Raw genomic sequence first — 16782 nt, 5'->3', positions numbered from 1 at the left:
TATGCTAGGTAACCATTACATTTTGATAAAACACAAATACATGTAACTATTACATTTAGAACAATTGTTCATGAATTGTTGCTAATAAGATTTGCGTTCTAAAGTAATCCTGACCTTTTCTCATCTTTTAATATCTCTAAATGTCAGATTTATTCTTGGTAGTTTGATGGATGGTTTTTTAGGCAGCGAATGGTACCAATACTCGTTAGTTGGATAATTCATCAATAGTAAGCTACCGTGTTTAAGATCAACATTTACTGGTTCAATACTTCTTTTGTGTCTCATTCCACGTGTAGCACCATGGCGAAATCTAAACAATCGTGTTTGACCTAATGAAATGGACGCAATTGAACTAAATTTGTTGATATCTTTCTCATCGTCTTTATGTTCACCAATAGAATCATTACCGTCTGCATATCTAGTAAAGAAACATAAATTAAAATAAAAAAATTGTACTGTAATTTAAGCTAGAAAATAAATATCCTTTTTGCACTTAACTTTTTAGTATAAAAACAATAAACCATACAACATAATTAAACACAGTTTTGTGCAGATAAAAAAAGTGAGAGATTCTAATAGTTGACGAAAAGACTGATTACTGATATTGTTCAATTATACAATCTTGAGAGTAAAATTGAGAATAAATCAAATGTACAAAATGTATAAACAATGTAACCATAAGGAAGCTTTACATTATTTAATTATAACAAATATAAACATATATAGATATATAATAAATATGTACCTGTTAACCAAAACAAAATTGAAGTAGAACCCTGTGACTTCTTTCAAATAATCTCGAAGATCTTTCAGGAACGGTGGCCATGGCAAGGCTGGCACTATATTGCCTGAATATGTGTATGTTAAACCCGTATCACCATAAGAAACCTGTCAGAGTTGAAACATACTATTAAAAATGTTTCTCTTATGTATATACAATTATAATCAGTTGGATTCTGGTTAACTGTTAATATTCTGTTGCATAAAACGAAAACAGTGCTGTAGGCTTGGTTAACTGTTATTCTGTTGCATAAAACGAAAACAGTGCGGTAGGCCGGTAATTAAAATGTAAAAATGCATCTTTTTAAACGTAATAGTATGTAGCCTACATTAACGTCATGAAACCATGAAGAAAAAATAAAGAGAAACTAACCTGTTTTCTAGGTATATTAAACCATCTACCAAACACTTTCACCTTTGCAAGATCACCTGTAAAATATTCAATCTCTTCCTCACATTGTTTATACAAAGTATCAGCTGAGCTTTTATCAAGAAGTTGAATGTAATCACAATCTAAATTTTCTCTCGATATTTTGTGCACTGGAACCTTAAAATATGGGGAAATCATCTGCTGCTTATCTGATTTGATTAGCTTCCGAGTGAAATCTATTTCATTACTTTTACGTGCCTCTGTTGGTTCCTTTGTGTAGTCATCCTTTACCTTTTCAGAAGGTACGTTGCATTCTGTGGATTTTCTTTTGGAATGAGTGAAACCAACTGTTGGTTTATAGGCATTCATTCTGGTAGAGATCTACTGAAATGTCTATTTTGACTACAACTTTATACACAGAATATTGTATATAAAATAATTTATGCATGATGTCAGTAGCGTCTCTCTTTTACCCCCTTTTTGTTTTATTTTAAAAGGAAACAAAGAAATCTTTTCGTAAACGTAACCAATTTAAATGAAAATAAAACTAAACATTGGAAAACAAAAATCATCAAAAATAGTGAAGCTAACATCATGACGTCACACATTAAACTTTAGTATGTCAAACACCCTGTGTTTCTTCCCTTTGTTAACAAATCCGGAAGATGGTTAATTACCTGTCGGTATAGTTCAATCAAGACATACTTATTATTTAACTTCATTCATTCTTGTCTTTTTGTTTTAGTCATTGTTATAATATCCGGATCAAATAACTTATGTCTTTGGATTATGTCGGCATACATCAATCAAAAACCTCAATTAACTAGTTTTAATTAACCAGGTGCATCTTTACTGACTCTATGACTAATTCAAATCTTACAAAAACTATATTGTCTCACTTCCATCTATATAACAATTCTAGTGAAATGATATATTGTATTGTCTTATACTATCCCCATTGTTAACCATTGTTATAAAAACACCTGGCGGATATTACGTAATTTTGTCTGAAGTACCTTATCTTCTACTGGTATATCCTCTAAATGGCTTCCTATTCATTCCGGTGTCCCTCAGGGATCGATTCTTGGTCCTCTCCTTTTCAATCTTTTTGTCAATGATATCCCTAAACGCTTCACCCACTCCAGATGTATTATGTTTGCTGATGATGTTAAGCTATACAAAATTATTGGTAGTGTTGAGGATGCTGACAGGCTTCAGGTGGACTTGGACAAATTATGTTCTTGGGCAGCTCTATGGGGTATGTCCCTCAATCCAGTAAAGTGCAATATCTTAACTATTACTTTGAAAAAGAACATTTTATTTTATAATTATTTAATTAATGACAATCCCATTAATAGGGTGCAATCGCACAAAGATCTTTTTTATTGATAGTTCCCTTTGTTTTTCTTTTCATATTGATTATCTTGTTGGTAAGTGCAATAGACTGCTTGGACTGATGTGGCGTAATTGTAAACATTTTGACAGGAAAACCAAAATCCACCTTTATTATTCAATTATCCATCCAATTCTCAACTTTAGTTCTGTTATTTTTAATTCTATTTCGAAAACTCAGTCTACGCGCATTCAGCGTCTGCATAATCGTTTTTTACGCATCAGCCACAACCAGAATCCTGACTTTCATTTCCATGTCCGATCTCCTGAGTCCCGTAAAACCTTTTTTGATCTTGTTTTTTTGTATAAATGTGTTAATTCTTTATTTGACTGTAACTTAGTTAGTAACTTTTATCTTAGAGTCCCTAGTCGTCGTCTTAGAAGAAATACTACTTTTCATATTCCTTTTAGTAGAGTTAATGTTTTAAAAAATGGTTTTATTAGTAGATTAAGTCAAACTTATAATTATTTTACTTTAAGAAACCCTGAGTTAGATATCTTTAGTGATAATTTCCGTAAGTTTCGTAACATTGTTAGTAGTTTAGTTTAATGTTTTTTATTGTATATGTTCGTTTTTGTCTGTGTTCCCTCCTGTAAGTGGTGAACCATGAGCTTACTGTTGGTTGGGAAATGAATAAATAAAAAAATAAAAACTGTATGACAAGTGCTGCCTCATGTCATTTCTTTACATCTTCTCTCACCTTCCAGCCTCTAAAACCTACAACACATCAATTCTAATTAGTTACTCAGCCTCATAGCATACTGTATGACACATGCTGCCTCATGTCGTCTCTTTACATCTTCTCTCACCTTCCAGCCTCTAAAACGTACAACACATCAATTCTAATTAGTGACTCAGCCTCATAGCATAGCCTACTGTATGACACGTTCTGTCTCCTGTCGTCTCTTTACATCTTCTCTCACCTTCCATCCTCTAAAACCTACAACACATCAATTCTAATTAGTTACTCATGCATCATAACATACTGAATTACACGTGCTGCCTCATGTCGTCTCTTTACATCTTCTCTCACCTTCCAGCCTCTAAAACATACAACACATCAATTCTAATTAGTGACTCAGCACCATAGCATACTGTATGACACGTGCTGCCTCATATTGTCTTTAAAAATGTTAAAATAGCCTTCTGTGGCTTGGTTTGGTAACAGCATGATGCCTGCAAGATATTTGGCAAAACACTATTACAATCAATACCTGCTTGACCTCTTGTTTACTTTTGGTTGCCAGGATTTTCCTCCACCATATCTGTATTGCACCAGCACTTCAATTGAATTCCTTCAATCTTGCAACTTCAAGTTTATCTAACTAAATGAAAAATAACGGAATATAATAAATATACAATGATGCAGATTCTTACTTACTTTTTTACACTGACAATCTAAAAACAAAGTATTATAATGTGATGCTACACCTTTTTCATAATGTTATAAGATTGGAATTTTACTGATTTTGATTCAATGACTTACACACATTTAACTGGGTAATAATTTTTAATAAAATGGTATTTTGTCAAATTGATTGTTCTTTTGATTTATATTTATATACTTTTTTTAAAAAGAAAAATGCCTCAATTTTACATAATTATGTAGTCAATTTTGATGAATTTCCTATCTTATACTACAAAATATTCCTGTAGCATTACTTTTAAAAATAAAGGTTTATTTCACGACACTGATTCTGCTCTACTGCAAATTTTTAATATTATACAGATATTGCCTACTTTTTTAGAGGTGAAATATAACCCCGAGGGAATGATATTTTTCTCGAGGAACTATATATTACATCTCCTATAATAAAATATGTAGCAAAGTGTATGGGTCGGCTAGCCTAAGTAATAAGACTGCCTAGTTTACCTTACCTTGGCGAAAAATGACAGTATAAATTCAATAACATTTTCACTTTACAAACTAATATAAAATTTAATTTATTCTACTGCAAATATAAAGTCAACATGTACAGTATGGGATATATAGTATATATATATATATTATAAACATCACAGGCACAGAATAAATACTATACCGTGATATACTGAAATTTAATTAATTAATTTGAAGATGAGGAAATCTGTCCCAACCGAGATTCGAACCCGGAACCTTCTGCTTGAAATGCAGATGTCCTAACCAATAGACCACTGAAGAATAATATACAGATAATTACTAATTAATAATTCCTAGGCAATAAAATATTCTCTTAGGCCTAGGCCTTTTAAATTAACAGAATAATTTCCATCAATAAGCATACATAATATTATTATCAGGTCACATCTAGGGAGGACTAATAACTAAGCGAGGGCGCTATGTATGAATAGTTTAAATAGTTTAGTTGATTAATTTCTTCAAGCAAGTTTCGTGTGATGGAGTGACAATTCATCGCGAGTTCAAGTCCCAGTAGATGACTTTTATTACTTTTGTTAACTTATTTATCGCCAAACGCGAGTGTTGCCACACGAAAATTACACAGTCAATATCATCGTACTCGAGAATTTGCTGGATTTTTATATATGTTTAATGACAGGGACACGATAATTACTCAGTCAATATCATCGTACTCAACCAATCACGTTTACGCATTTATATAGGCTATTTAATATATATAAACTCATCAGGCAATGAACATTAATTCTAAACCGCCCGGTGATATACTGAAATTTAATTAATTAATTTGAAACGATAAAGATGAGGATGAGGAAATCTGTGAGAATGAGAAAAAGTCGCCCCAACCGAGACTCGAACTCGGACCGTCTGCTTGATATGCAGATGTCCTAACCATTAGACCACTGGGGCTTTGATGGTATTGTTCAAACTCGATTGGATAGCGACTCTTTAACATTCTCGGCGTGGTACGGCACTAGTCCTCAGTTGTACGCACGCGCACCAGAGATCAAATTGATACGCCCTCATCTTTCAGTATTTTTATTCACGAGGCGGGATCTCCGAAGAGATACTTTTATATATATAAACTCATCAGGCAATGAACATTAATTCTAAACCGCCCGGTGATATACTGAAATTTAATTAATTAATTTGAAACGATAAAGATGAGGAAATCTGTGAGAATGAGAAAAAGTCGCCTCAACCGAGACTGGGGCTTTGATGGTATTGTTCAAACTCGCAATATTTAATATGATGTCTTCAAATTAGTTTTAAAAGCTTACTTATAAGTATTTTGGAAGAAAACAAATTGTGGCTGTAGTTGTTTGTCTTTTTGTGAGATTCACTCTCTAAACTTTATTTCAATTTCAGTACATCATAACTTAATTAGAATTAGTATATCACTGTTACATATCATAAAAAAAATGATGTTTTGTTTTGTTTCTTTTCATATTTTGATGTTATGGCTTTTTCTGTTAATACAAAGTGTCATATGCAACATCATCCATACATTAAAATAAAATATACAGTATGTACATCAATAACCATTATACAGTGTATTATTAAATCATTAGCAAGGCAATAATTGGCTAATTTGATTATCTTTTCCAATACTCTAAATATGCGTACATTTTTTTAAATTTGAAATTTAATTTTCTAAAAAGGCGAATTGCTGCCTATTATCATGTTATTCCATTAGAATAGGCATCAATTCTCCTTTTTAGAAAATTAAATAACGCTAAAAACAAGTCTAAATTTAAATCATGTGAAATACTTACAAGTTGATGAAATGCGTTTAAATTAAACCTATTATATGGATTTTCATTAATTTTTTTGGATATATTCTATAGAATACCTAGAAGTACTGATACAAATTAACATCATAATGTTGATTAAAACAGAGTGTAAGAGCGTTGAGTATTTAATAAACCTTATCACCCCAATTGCTTTTATGAGCAAGCCACAGGAGACTGGATTTTCTTTTTGGGAACTGCTGTTTTTTCACGTTTTTACGGAAGTCAATCATGGTACGTCGGTGTAACCTTTCTCATGATATCAATGTTGTTTGTGTCATAGCTTCTTTTTCTCCTAATTCTGCTGACGATAATTTTGTCACAGATCTGAAAATAAATTATAAAACGTTAATATTAATTAATATTAATGGACATTAAAAAGTGTAGAAAATGAAGTGAAAGAAATTATACAAATACACCCAAGGTACGGATGGTTAGTTTAAACTAAAATAGCTATTTTACGTTTTAACATGTTTGTTCAGACCATGATATTCAAAAGTGATCGTATTCCAGTAACATAGGCATACGTCTATACACGTCTTCCCTGATCGAAACGAAGCTGTAAACTTAGAAAGAAGATAAACCACACACACACAGACCTACCAAAGCAACATGCTGTTACTAGCTTTGACAACAATTGATGCAAATATTAACTTTATAATTACACAAAACAAAAAATTACACATAATAATCATAATTCGTGCCCTGATAGATTAGACATCTTATTAAACCCATTATGTTTCAATGACTGCGGTATATTTGTACATTATGAATGCAAATTTTGAAACATTTGCAAACAAACCCTTACATTCTAAGTTGTGTGACTTCATCCATTGTATCTGGTAACTTTCTATTGGCAGTTTCGGGTAAAAGTAAAACAAGTACTCCAGATGAAATGGCTAATACACTGAATGTTAACATTGCAAGTGGTGCCCAATACTTTGACAGGTGGAGGATATATGGTGATAGGATGGCTCCAATCCGACCAGATGTTGAACAAATACCAACAGCAACTGACCTATTGCCAAATGAATAAAGCAGTCTGTTAGTTTGACAAAGATACATTCATATCATATCATTACATCATCATCATTATGGAAAGAAGAACATATCAACATTACAATAAAAAAGAACTAGATTATAACAATGCCAAAATAAAAATGATGGCGAGAATCATTGTTTTCTTCTTTATGAGTTGAATAGGGGAGTAAAAAGATGATGTGCTTCAAGTCTACACCTCATGACGTCGAATATACAATTACAATTATTAGAACAGTTGCTCGTTTAACACAGTTTTTAACTTTTTTTAAATTGAACTAGACTAGATATAAACACTAAATAGAAGAAAATATTTCTAACCGTATATTAGTTGGATAGAGCTCTGCAGTATAGAAAAATATAATACCGAATGCAGCGGTTACTCCAAACTTTCCTACCATCGCTACTGTCAGTCGTCCTATTCCCATTGCTTTTCAACAAAATAAAAAATATATTACAAAGTCAATTATTGGTAAAAACAAAACACAGTGATGCCTTACTATATTTATTCATAAAAAATCTAGTACGAATCACCAATAATTAAGACGAACTTTTAATTCATAGATCTTTTTCATTGGCTACCAGTTCATCGCAGGATTAAGTATGAATTACTCATAACCACATTTAAAGCACTACAGAATATTGCTCAAAATTATTATTTGAGTAGAATCTTGTATCCTATTAACCAGCTCGCTCACTTAGATCATCAGATGATACTATACTGCTTAGAGTTCCATCAGACTTTGGACAGCTGGAGAATGTTATGGAAAAGTTTACCGCGTACAACAAGATCTTCAATGTGGGCACCATTTGAGAAGTTGATTAATAGAATAGAACGTATACAAAGGAAAGCTACAAGGATAATGATGTTTAGAAAGGTTCCTGGGACACATCTTATTTGTATAGATTGAAAGTGCTAGAATTATTATCTTTTGGTGATTTGTTTAAATTACATAGACTTAATGTGCTGAAATGTTACTTTCCTCATTCTTATAATAATGTAGTATATTAAAACTACTGAAAGGTGTCCGGGTAAGCTTTTACGTTGGAATTCGAAAGGTAATACTTTCGAAAGCTAATTCTGTATTTGTTTCCTTTCCTAGACTATGGAAGCAAATACCAAATCCTTTAAACAAACAGTTTAATTACCTTAGTATCACTAGTTGTCGTAGACCTTTATGGAATTCATTCTTTAACATAAATGGTTTTATACATGTATGTACTGCAGCTTTAGGCATTATAAATTCTTTTATTATTATCATTATTGGTGTTGTTTTTACTTACGAATAAAAATAGTCAGTAAACAAGCAACGCCACCGAGTAACAATGTTGCTGATAAAGATCGTCTGCGTCCAAAATAGTCCAGAGCTACAATACTCAATGCATAGGCTGGTATCTCGGTAGCACCAGATACAAGAAAAGATATGTAATGATTAACGCCAAAATCAGAAGTACTCAGAGAGAGGCCAAAGTAAGAGATATTAACAGCAATCCTAAAAAAAAACAATATTTAAATATTTAAACAATTATTATTATTATTAAAAATAGTCACGGTATTGATCGTTACCATCGTTTGAAGAAGTTTGAAGAAGGCCTGCAAAATGACAGACTCCAGTAACAGCAGGCAAACAAACTTCTCCAAACAATGGTAGATGCTAAGGTATTAGACAGCTTTAGTTTGCCAATTTCGAGTTTGACAAAGGAAGTTTTCCAATGTCTGTTCTGAAAAAACTATTTAGTTTGCAGAAGTTAGGTCGCCAAAAGCCTCCAGTAACTAGTGTCCAACAGGCACAAAAACATCTTCAAATTGTTAAGTAAATTATGCTAGTGTAGAATATGCTTTAGGGAAGTGGAGACAAACTTTTATTTTTCAGAAGTTTCCTGAGGTTCCTTAAGTTTTTGTCACCATGCAGTAAACAAAATGAAAAGTTTGCTTGTGTAGACGTTTAGTGTTTCCTAAAAAAAAGCCGTACACATCAGGAAAAACATACTATAAGCATAACTTACCAGCATAACATAACATTAAATGTTCGCTTACAAACTGGCCATGGTCTAAATAAATCAAGAAACGACATGAGTGAAGATGGTTTACCCTGAAAATATAAAAGTTCAGCAAGTGAATAGAAGAAATGTTATAACTTAAAAATAATTACATCCTAGTCAAAATATCTAAGAAGCTTACCTCAAAATAGAAAGGTGCGTTTTCATTTAAGGAAACATACATTTCTTGTGCTGTTGATAACTTAATGAAATACCCTTGTTTCGTGTGTAGGTGTATACATTTTTATTGTCTTCATATTTGTATCATTTGTCTATCAAGGAATACCAGAACCAAGAAAATAAGATAAATGTGCCCATGTTGACTTTTAAAAAGATACGGAATAAGATACATATACATCTTTACCGTTTATAAATTAAAACAGTATTCAACTCTGGTGGTTTGTAATGTCTCTATGCTTCTTTAAATCCGTTCGTTGTTGAAACCTCTGTATATATTGTAATTGTTTTACCATCAGGAAAAACAAATAAAAACATTTTGTATCTTGTATGTGAATGAATATTATTATTACTGGAAATTTTCAATATTATAAACAATCATTGTTTTTAAATTAAGAAATATTCGATAACGTTTCATATTCCTGATTATATGTAATAACTATTATACGTACAGTGTGTTCAGAAAAGTGAAAATCTGTTGGCAAATTAACGTTGTTTACAGTTGCTGCCTTCTCAGTTATCTTCTTTGCTTCATCATATCTTTTTTGAGAAATCAACCACCGTGCTGATTCTGGGAAAAATCTTGAAAAAGAAAGATCATTTGTATTTAAAGAGAGTAATTTCGGTCAAGAATTTAAGCGAATGCATTAATTATTGTTTCGTTAAAAAAACTAAAATAATTTTCTATTAGGCCTATAATGTTAAAACATAGGCCCTATTTTAGTTTAACAAAACATAATGTATTTGTTAATTTAGCGTATTTGATAGCTTTTAACATTTTCATACATGTTTTACCATTACACTGGTCAAAGTGCCAAATAAATGAATGGAAAAAAAATGTTAATCACTACAATTTACTTTCGCTCTTTTTGTTGTATTATTTATAATAATTACAAAGGAAAGGCAAAACTCCTGTTATGGACTTGAATATTTGAGAATAAAACAATAAAATAAAATATACAAAAAGTGTTACGGTATTTATACAGTGTTGTAACTTTCTCTTACGGTATATAAAGAAAATATAATAGCCCAGGTACACTAGCCACAAGCTGTAAAGTTCGCCATTCACGGATAAAGTATGCAAGTCCTGCCATGATTATTAGACCAAATGCAAAGAAGAATTCGATAACAAGTCCAGCATATGTTCGTTTTGAAACACCGACAGTCTCAGTACCTAAAGAGAATCGATATAAACAATGATTACCATTATTATAGTGTATTAGTACAGTTTAAGGGCAATTTATACAGACGATTCGAGCGGTTAGTGATAGGTGGAAAACTTGTGCTTGTCCCAGGTAGAATTTGTATCTATCATGAGCGGGTTTCCACTCAATCGCTCCTTGTTTTGTATAAGGTCATACGAAATAACATGATTCTATATAGGCTATTTTTGTTTTCCGCTTACCGCTTACCGTTAACGATTGTTTGTGTAAATTGGCATTTAGTATACTTACATTAAACTTTTAAAGGGTAGCTCCGGGAATAAAGTAACTATTGTTTATAATTATATTTTTCGTCAGCGTTAAAGCATAATGAATGTAGGCATACGGCTTTACCACGTTAACATTGGTTCTCGCCAGGTCGCCGAAGTTAAGCAACGTTTGGTCCGGTTAGAGCTTTGAAAAGATTAAAAATCTGGGAATATCGGGTGGTGTATATAATGTATATATGAAGCTTGGTTCTATTAGGCATTTGAAATCATTACTGCTGACACTTATGGCAGCCCCTGTTCAGACGTATTGGTTTATGCGTCTCATCTGGTTAAGGTGGGCACTGGACGAGTGAAGCACTTGATTAATGATAGGACCAAACAAGGTGATTTGTTCATCCATTATTCACATGAATGTAATGTAAAACTATTGTTGTTGTCGTTCGCGAAAGACATCGACTAAAGAAAAGTAAGGCAGAGCAATGTTTAGCCTCAAGCTACTATTTCAATATGTTATTGTGTCGATCTTTGTTGGAAATACAATAAACTCAATCTACCATAATTATCTAAATAATTAATATATATAATATAATTAGGTGGTCTGCACTGAGCGAAGATTATGCATATCTATATATAATACCCTACCTATAACAAAGGCAGTGATGAAAACAGCAATGTTTGCTGCCGCCGTGATGAATCGCAACGCCGTGTAAGCAGCAAACGATTTCACAAAGGAAGTTAATATTCCAGAGCCACACTGTAAGCCTACAGCTAAAAACAAAACAGGTTTCCTACCAAACCTATGAAGAAAATTAAAACAAAAATGCATATTTGTATCATGTAATAAATCATAATCCCAAATACAGTGTCATTTATCAAACAAGATGCAGTGCGGAACTTTGGTGAATACATTGAATTACTCAAAGAGTCATTTTCTAAATTAGCGTTATAGCTAAAATATCATATTATGTAAAATAATTTTAACAAATCAATTAGTCAAGAGTTTTACTTTACTTTTGTTGTATTGCTCCATTATCAGCACCAATGGTCTGATGTAGTTCCATTGTATCATATTGTTTCAGATTGTTACCAATTTTTATTTTAAACCGGTTTAATGTTTAAAAAGTTCCTTTTATTCGAACAAAGCAATATTTATAAGTATGATAAACATAATACAGTAAATAGTTTTGTCATTGTGTCTAATGGACCAAATAAGCTCAAAGAGCTTTTATATTGGTTCCATCAAGAAAAACATTATTAGTAAAATGTGGATCAATATACAGGAACAAAGAGGGGTTACAGACGGTACATACACTAAAGACAAAGGGTAAAAGCTGAGTTAAAATATGGGTTTTATTGTGATATTAGGTATTTTTGAATTTGTATTTAAATGTGATGAAAGTATGGTCAAGTAACTAAACTTGTTAAGGGAGTCCCATAGTACGGGTCCTGTTGAATGATTGATTTTAGAAAGTTTCGGCTGAGTTAGATTGGACATATTTACATTTCGGGTATTTTAGCTGTGCAGCTCATTATTCTTTAGAAAGAATTCTTTTTATTGTTAAGTCGATACATGAAAAGGGATGTCTGTAATTTGTTTATGTCAAAGATATTTGAGGTTTTTAAGTCACGGAAGAGTGACATATGAGAACTGTGATTTTGATTATAGAGCAATTCAATGGAATTATGTGTACGGTTACAACATTCGTTGTTTAGCTCATAGCACCAACAAGGATTTATCATTTGATATAACAACACAAAACAATAAATAATTGGAATGTTCTATATAAGCGTTTAGTTGCAAATAAATTTGACATATGAATTTCGCAATGATAATACAAAAGTAAGACCATTCATCAAAATCTACTAACTACATATACCCTAACATTTAAAAACAACAGACAGACCAATACGTCGCCGGTCGTCTGTTCAGTTAGGAAATGCCAAAATACTTACTTGTCCGCTAAAGCTCCAAAAACAAGTGAACCAACTAGTGTTCCAACAAAAAAAATTGACTGTGAAAGCGATGGCTTTGCGGCCTTTTCACAGACAAGATCAAACTGAAATTAAAAAACAAAAACTGGTAAAATCAAGATAATGGTTTACAAATGATAAACTAAAAGAAATGTTAATAGTAATGTCAGGGCAATTTACAAAAAAAGCCACGGCAATTACAGGCCACCGTAATATCGACGTCGTTAAACACTGTTTTGTAATAATATGGTAACCTTCTTGTTTATACATTTTCATTACAAAATTTGATACTTTAAATGATTTAATAAACATGCAGTAAGCTGTACAGCATATACAAACAAAATATTAATAATAAATGATCCTTATATATGTTTATTATCTCTTTCTTGTAATTATCTTTCAACTTTCGTATTTTATTTATTCAAACATTCTGAATAAGGCATTAGTATTTTACTTATTTTGTGCCGATCGTCGTCTTTCCTAACCACAGCAAAAAGTAATTCTTTGTTAAAGTGCACAACAACATACACTTAGATTACAAAGGGGAATAATATTAAATTGTATAAACTGTAACCCTTATTTAGTTGCGTTAGAGAGTATGTATTATAATCATAACATAAACCATTGGGATTTCCGGAGTTTGTGTATCACGATTTATTATAATGTATTAGCGTCCACAGCCAACTCATGCTAGACGTGATCTCTGTACTTGGTCGTCATACCGCCGCTATGTTGAAGTAAATTGTCCGAAAGAGAGAGACGTATCGAAAGAGAAATCTTACTGAAGAATTGCCAAAATTGCAGTATTTCAATTGCAATAATTTGCACGTAGAGAATCCCTGGATGAGTTACTTCACAACTGGCGCCACCTCCTGTCTGAACTAAATATGTGCAATTAGACCGATTACACTACCAGGAATGCTATAGAGCTCCACTTTCTCCTAGAATGGAGAAAATAAGTATTCTATCCATGCTCTTAGTAAATTAACATTTCACAAGTAGGCCTACCAAATACGATGGTGGACATGTCGTGATACCCCATTTCCAGCTTCGAAAGCACTATATAGGTTGCCCTGGAAAGTTATATTATTGATAATGATCTAGTCAACGTCCAGATTCAGGATGAACCAGCTTCTCAGGCGAACCGAGATTCGCCGAATTTCTTATGGACTAGTGATTCTACAACTGTGCATGGTATTCGTTTAGTTAACTTTGATTTGTGTGACTCGTTATAATCGTATCACATGCATCATTTTGCTCTTTACGATTATATATTATGTGCAGTAGGCTACTTTGAAATTGTATTCAGTGTCTTCATGAGCTCTAACAATGTCACCTACCAACGTAATAACAAACAAAGGGGGAAAAATCACCACCACAATCATTAGGACGTCATTATAAGTAGAGCGAACACTCATTGAATACACTTTCGATCGTGGCGTGTAGGGTGGCCTTTAAGCGTCACGGCAACTTTCAAAAAATATACGGCAATTTACAAAATAAACCACGGCAATTTTTTTTAAAAGCCAGGGTGTTTCATTTTTAAGTTGCCGTGGTATTTTTGTTGAAATGATGTGTTTTATTTTTAAGTTGCCGTGATGTTTTATATTAAAGTTGCCGTGGCTTTTTTTAAAATTGCTGCGGCTTTTTTTAAATTGCTGTGGCTTTTTTTGTAAATTGCCGTGATATTTTTTAAAAGTTGCCGTGACACTTACAGGCGACCGTAGATTTGATAACCCTGACCCACTTAGTTTGGTTTTCGGTAAACCTAAATTAAATTTGATGTACTATCTAACAACTCTTTAAAGATTACCTGATTAAAAAGGGTTGATACAGCATAATTTTAAGATGGGTTCGGGTCTTTTTTTGTGTCATTTGAATTTAAAACGAAATGTTTGGAGTTGTGGTAATTTAAGTTCAATGGATGGCGCCGGCATTATTTATACTCACAAAGCATTTATAAGGAATTGAAATGTCTTGTTTTGTAAGTAACGCAGTATGCGCCAAGTTTATGACTATTATTCGATATTTTAACAAATATATTGACACATTATTGACATTTTTTTGGCCTAATTTTAATTCCTATAAATTTCATACCATTTGGCCTACCATCATAACAATTAGAGTCATGGACTCATTCATTTTAATAAACATTTCATGAAAGATGTTATTGTATAATACTGTACTGACAATATAACGTTGCAATTTATACTTATCCTATACTACAAAGTGTAACACGGAAAGCATCACACTCAATCGTGCATGATAAAGTGACCATCAAATCATTTCTTTTTTTAAATGGTTATAATACAGTTGAACCTCCGTGAGCGTGAGTGGAGATTCTGTCCCAGCAATCCTGTTCCCAGCCCCATAATACAGTCCTTGCAGTACCACACAGAAAGACAAACTGTCATATTGATCAACAATCAGAAAAGTGTGAATTTCTACCACCGTATGCCATTCAGCTATAACATCAACGCGTACAATATCTCTTAAAATTCTCTCATACAATAATGTCAACATTTAACCCTCACTGGAATATTTTTCTCAACAAAACGCCAATTCTGTGATAATTTTGTAGTTAAAGGATGGGTTTGTACTAGATAATGTTCTCTCTAACCATTGTTCGGAGAGGTATCTTCCTGGTTCGACACGGTGTCTCTAGGAACTTGTATTACAAAAAGAAACAAACGCGTATAATTCTTATAGGGGTTCGTATTTGAGAAACATTTGAACCTTTATTAGCAACCAATTACGATTTCGATTAATTGTATTAAAATATATAAAACAGCATATTAATTTGAAATACACTAAGACCATGGTGGGCGACGATTTTCAATAGAAGACACGTATAGCGCGACTGAGCTATGCTAGGGCCAAGGTCAAAACATCTATAGAATTGGACCTTTAGTTGACCGGAAATTAAATAAAAATTTGTCAAAGTTCCAGCTTGAAATTAATTATATAAAATATAAAATAATTGTTCGAAGCTCAATACACTGGTTCGAGCCAATGCGATTCCAGTGGTTAGTGGTGGTGAAATGGTTTCTTCACCTCATTCCACTAGTGCTGAAGCAAGATAGTTTTGAGACTTTTACCAATATTACGGTATCATATAGCATGGGACTATTTTAGATGTTTACGTGACTACCTATATTTGACTTACCTCTTGGATGATAGTTGACTTGTACTGAGAGGTATCGTATTCCCATCCATTTGTACACAATGTAATGTCAAGTTCTCGAGATACGTTGTTTGTAAAAAGTGCTTCCGTGATGTCTTCGCTCGTATACATCCAGCATTGTGCTTCGTTTGGTATTGTATTTACATCATCTTTAGGTCTTGCTAAGTTTTGTTTTATTTTGATACATGCTTCCCTTTCGACTGAATCACTGTTTGTACAATTAAAGTTTTGTAACTCCGGTACGACACACCAGTGATCTGTTTTAGCGGAGATAAACACATGCGATAGGCTATGTATTGCAACAGGAATGACGATTAGGCAAACCATGGCATACTGTCGCTTCTGATATCGACCGAAGTCGCCAAGAAGTTTTAGAACATCGTCAAAATCCATATTGTAAAACGAAGTTGATATCAATGTGACTATAAAATGAATAAAACTCTGGAGTAGGAGAGGACTGCACTGCACTGCCAATTGGAAGCCATCATCATTTTATAAGTTAGACCAGCAGCTAATAAAACTTTATGCTGTGTACGATTAGTCCACTATTGTTGCGTGTGTACATTGTACGGTTAGGTGATTCGCTAGACTTGATCCACAAGTTTGTAGTAGTTATTGTTTGTTTTATTAATATTTCCAGTGAGTGGGCGTTCCAGTATGTGTCTGTTAAGCTTGAATTATACTATAAGACGTCATGTGTTATTCTTTTT

At 32.7% G+C, this 16782-nt stretch overlaps 2 protein-coding genes and 1 non-coding gene across 3 annotated transcripts; all 3 read right to left on the bottom strand.

The window, feature by feature from the left end:
* Nucleotides 1-9: 9 nt before the first annotated feature.
* LOC144843317 (DNA oxidative demethylase ALKBH2-like) lies at nt 10-1519 on the bottom strand. The gene is made up of 3 exons (XM_078700110.1): nt 1154-1519; nt 746-888; nt 10-418 (listed from the first exon to the last, which is right to left on the bottom strand). The coding sequence occupies exons 1-3, from the start codon at nt 1517-1519 to the stop codon at nt 121-123; spliced, it is 807 nt and encodes a 268-aa protein (XP_078556236.1). The 3' UTR covers nt 10-120.
* A 3758-nt stretch (nt 1520-5277) lies between these two features.
* Trnad-auc (transfer RNA aspartic acid (anticodon AUC)) lies at nt 5278-5349 on the bottom strand. Its single transcript has one exon. It is a non-coding gene; the product is annotated as a tRNA-Asp (tRNA).
* Nucleotides 5350-6484: 1135 nt separating this feature from the next.
* LOC144843316 (organic cation transporter protein-like) lies at nt 6485-16478 on the bottom strand. The gene is made up of 10 exons (XM_078700109.1): nt 16055-16478; nt 12871-12974; nt 11560-11714; nt 10491-10659; nt 9938-10067; nt 9276-9361; nt 8553-8761; nt 7590-7698; nt 7039-7248; nt 6485-6557 (listed from the first exon to the last, which is right to left on the bottom strand). Exons 1-10 carry the CDS (start codon nt 16463-16465, stop codon nt 6485-6487), a joined length of 1656 nt encoding a protein of 551 aa, XP_078556235.1. The 5' UTR covers nt 16466-16478.
* Between the last annotated feature and the right edge of the window lie 304 nt (nt 16479-16782).

This window comes from Antedon bifida, chromosome 5 (genome assembly GCF_963402885.1).
Source record: "Antedon bifida chromosome 5, ecAntBifi1.1, whole genome shotgun sequence".
Taxonomy (NCBI): Eukaryota; Metazoa; Echinodermata; class Crinoidea; order Comatulida; family Antedonidae; genus Antedon; species Antedon bifida.
This window is presented reverse-complemented; position numbering and strand designations above follow the sequence as displayed.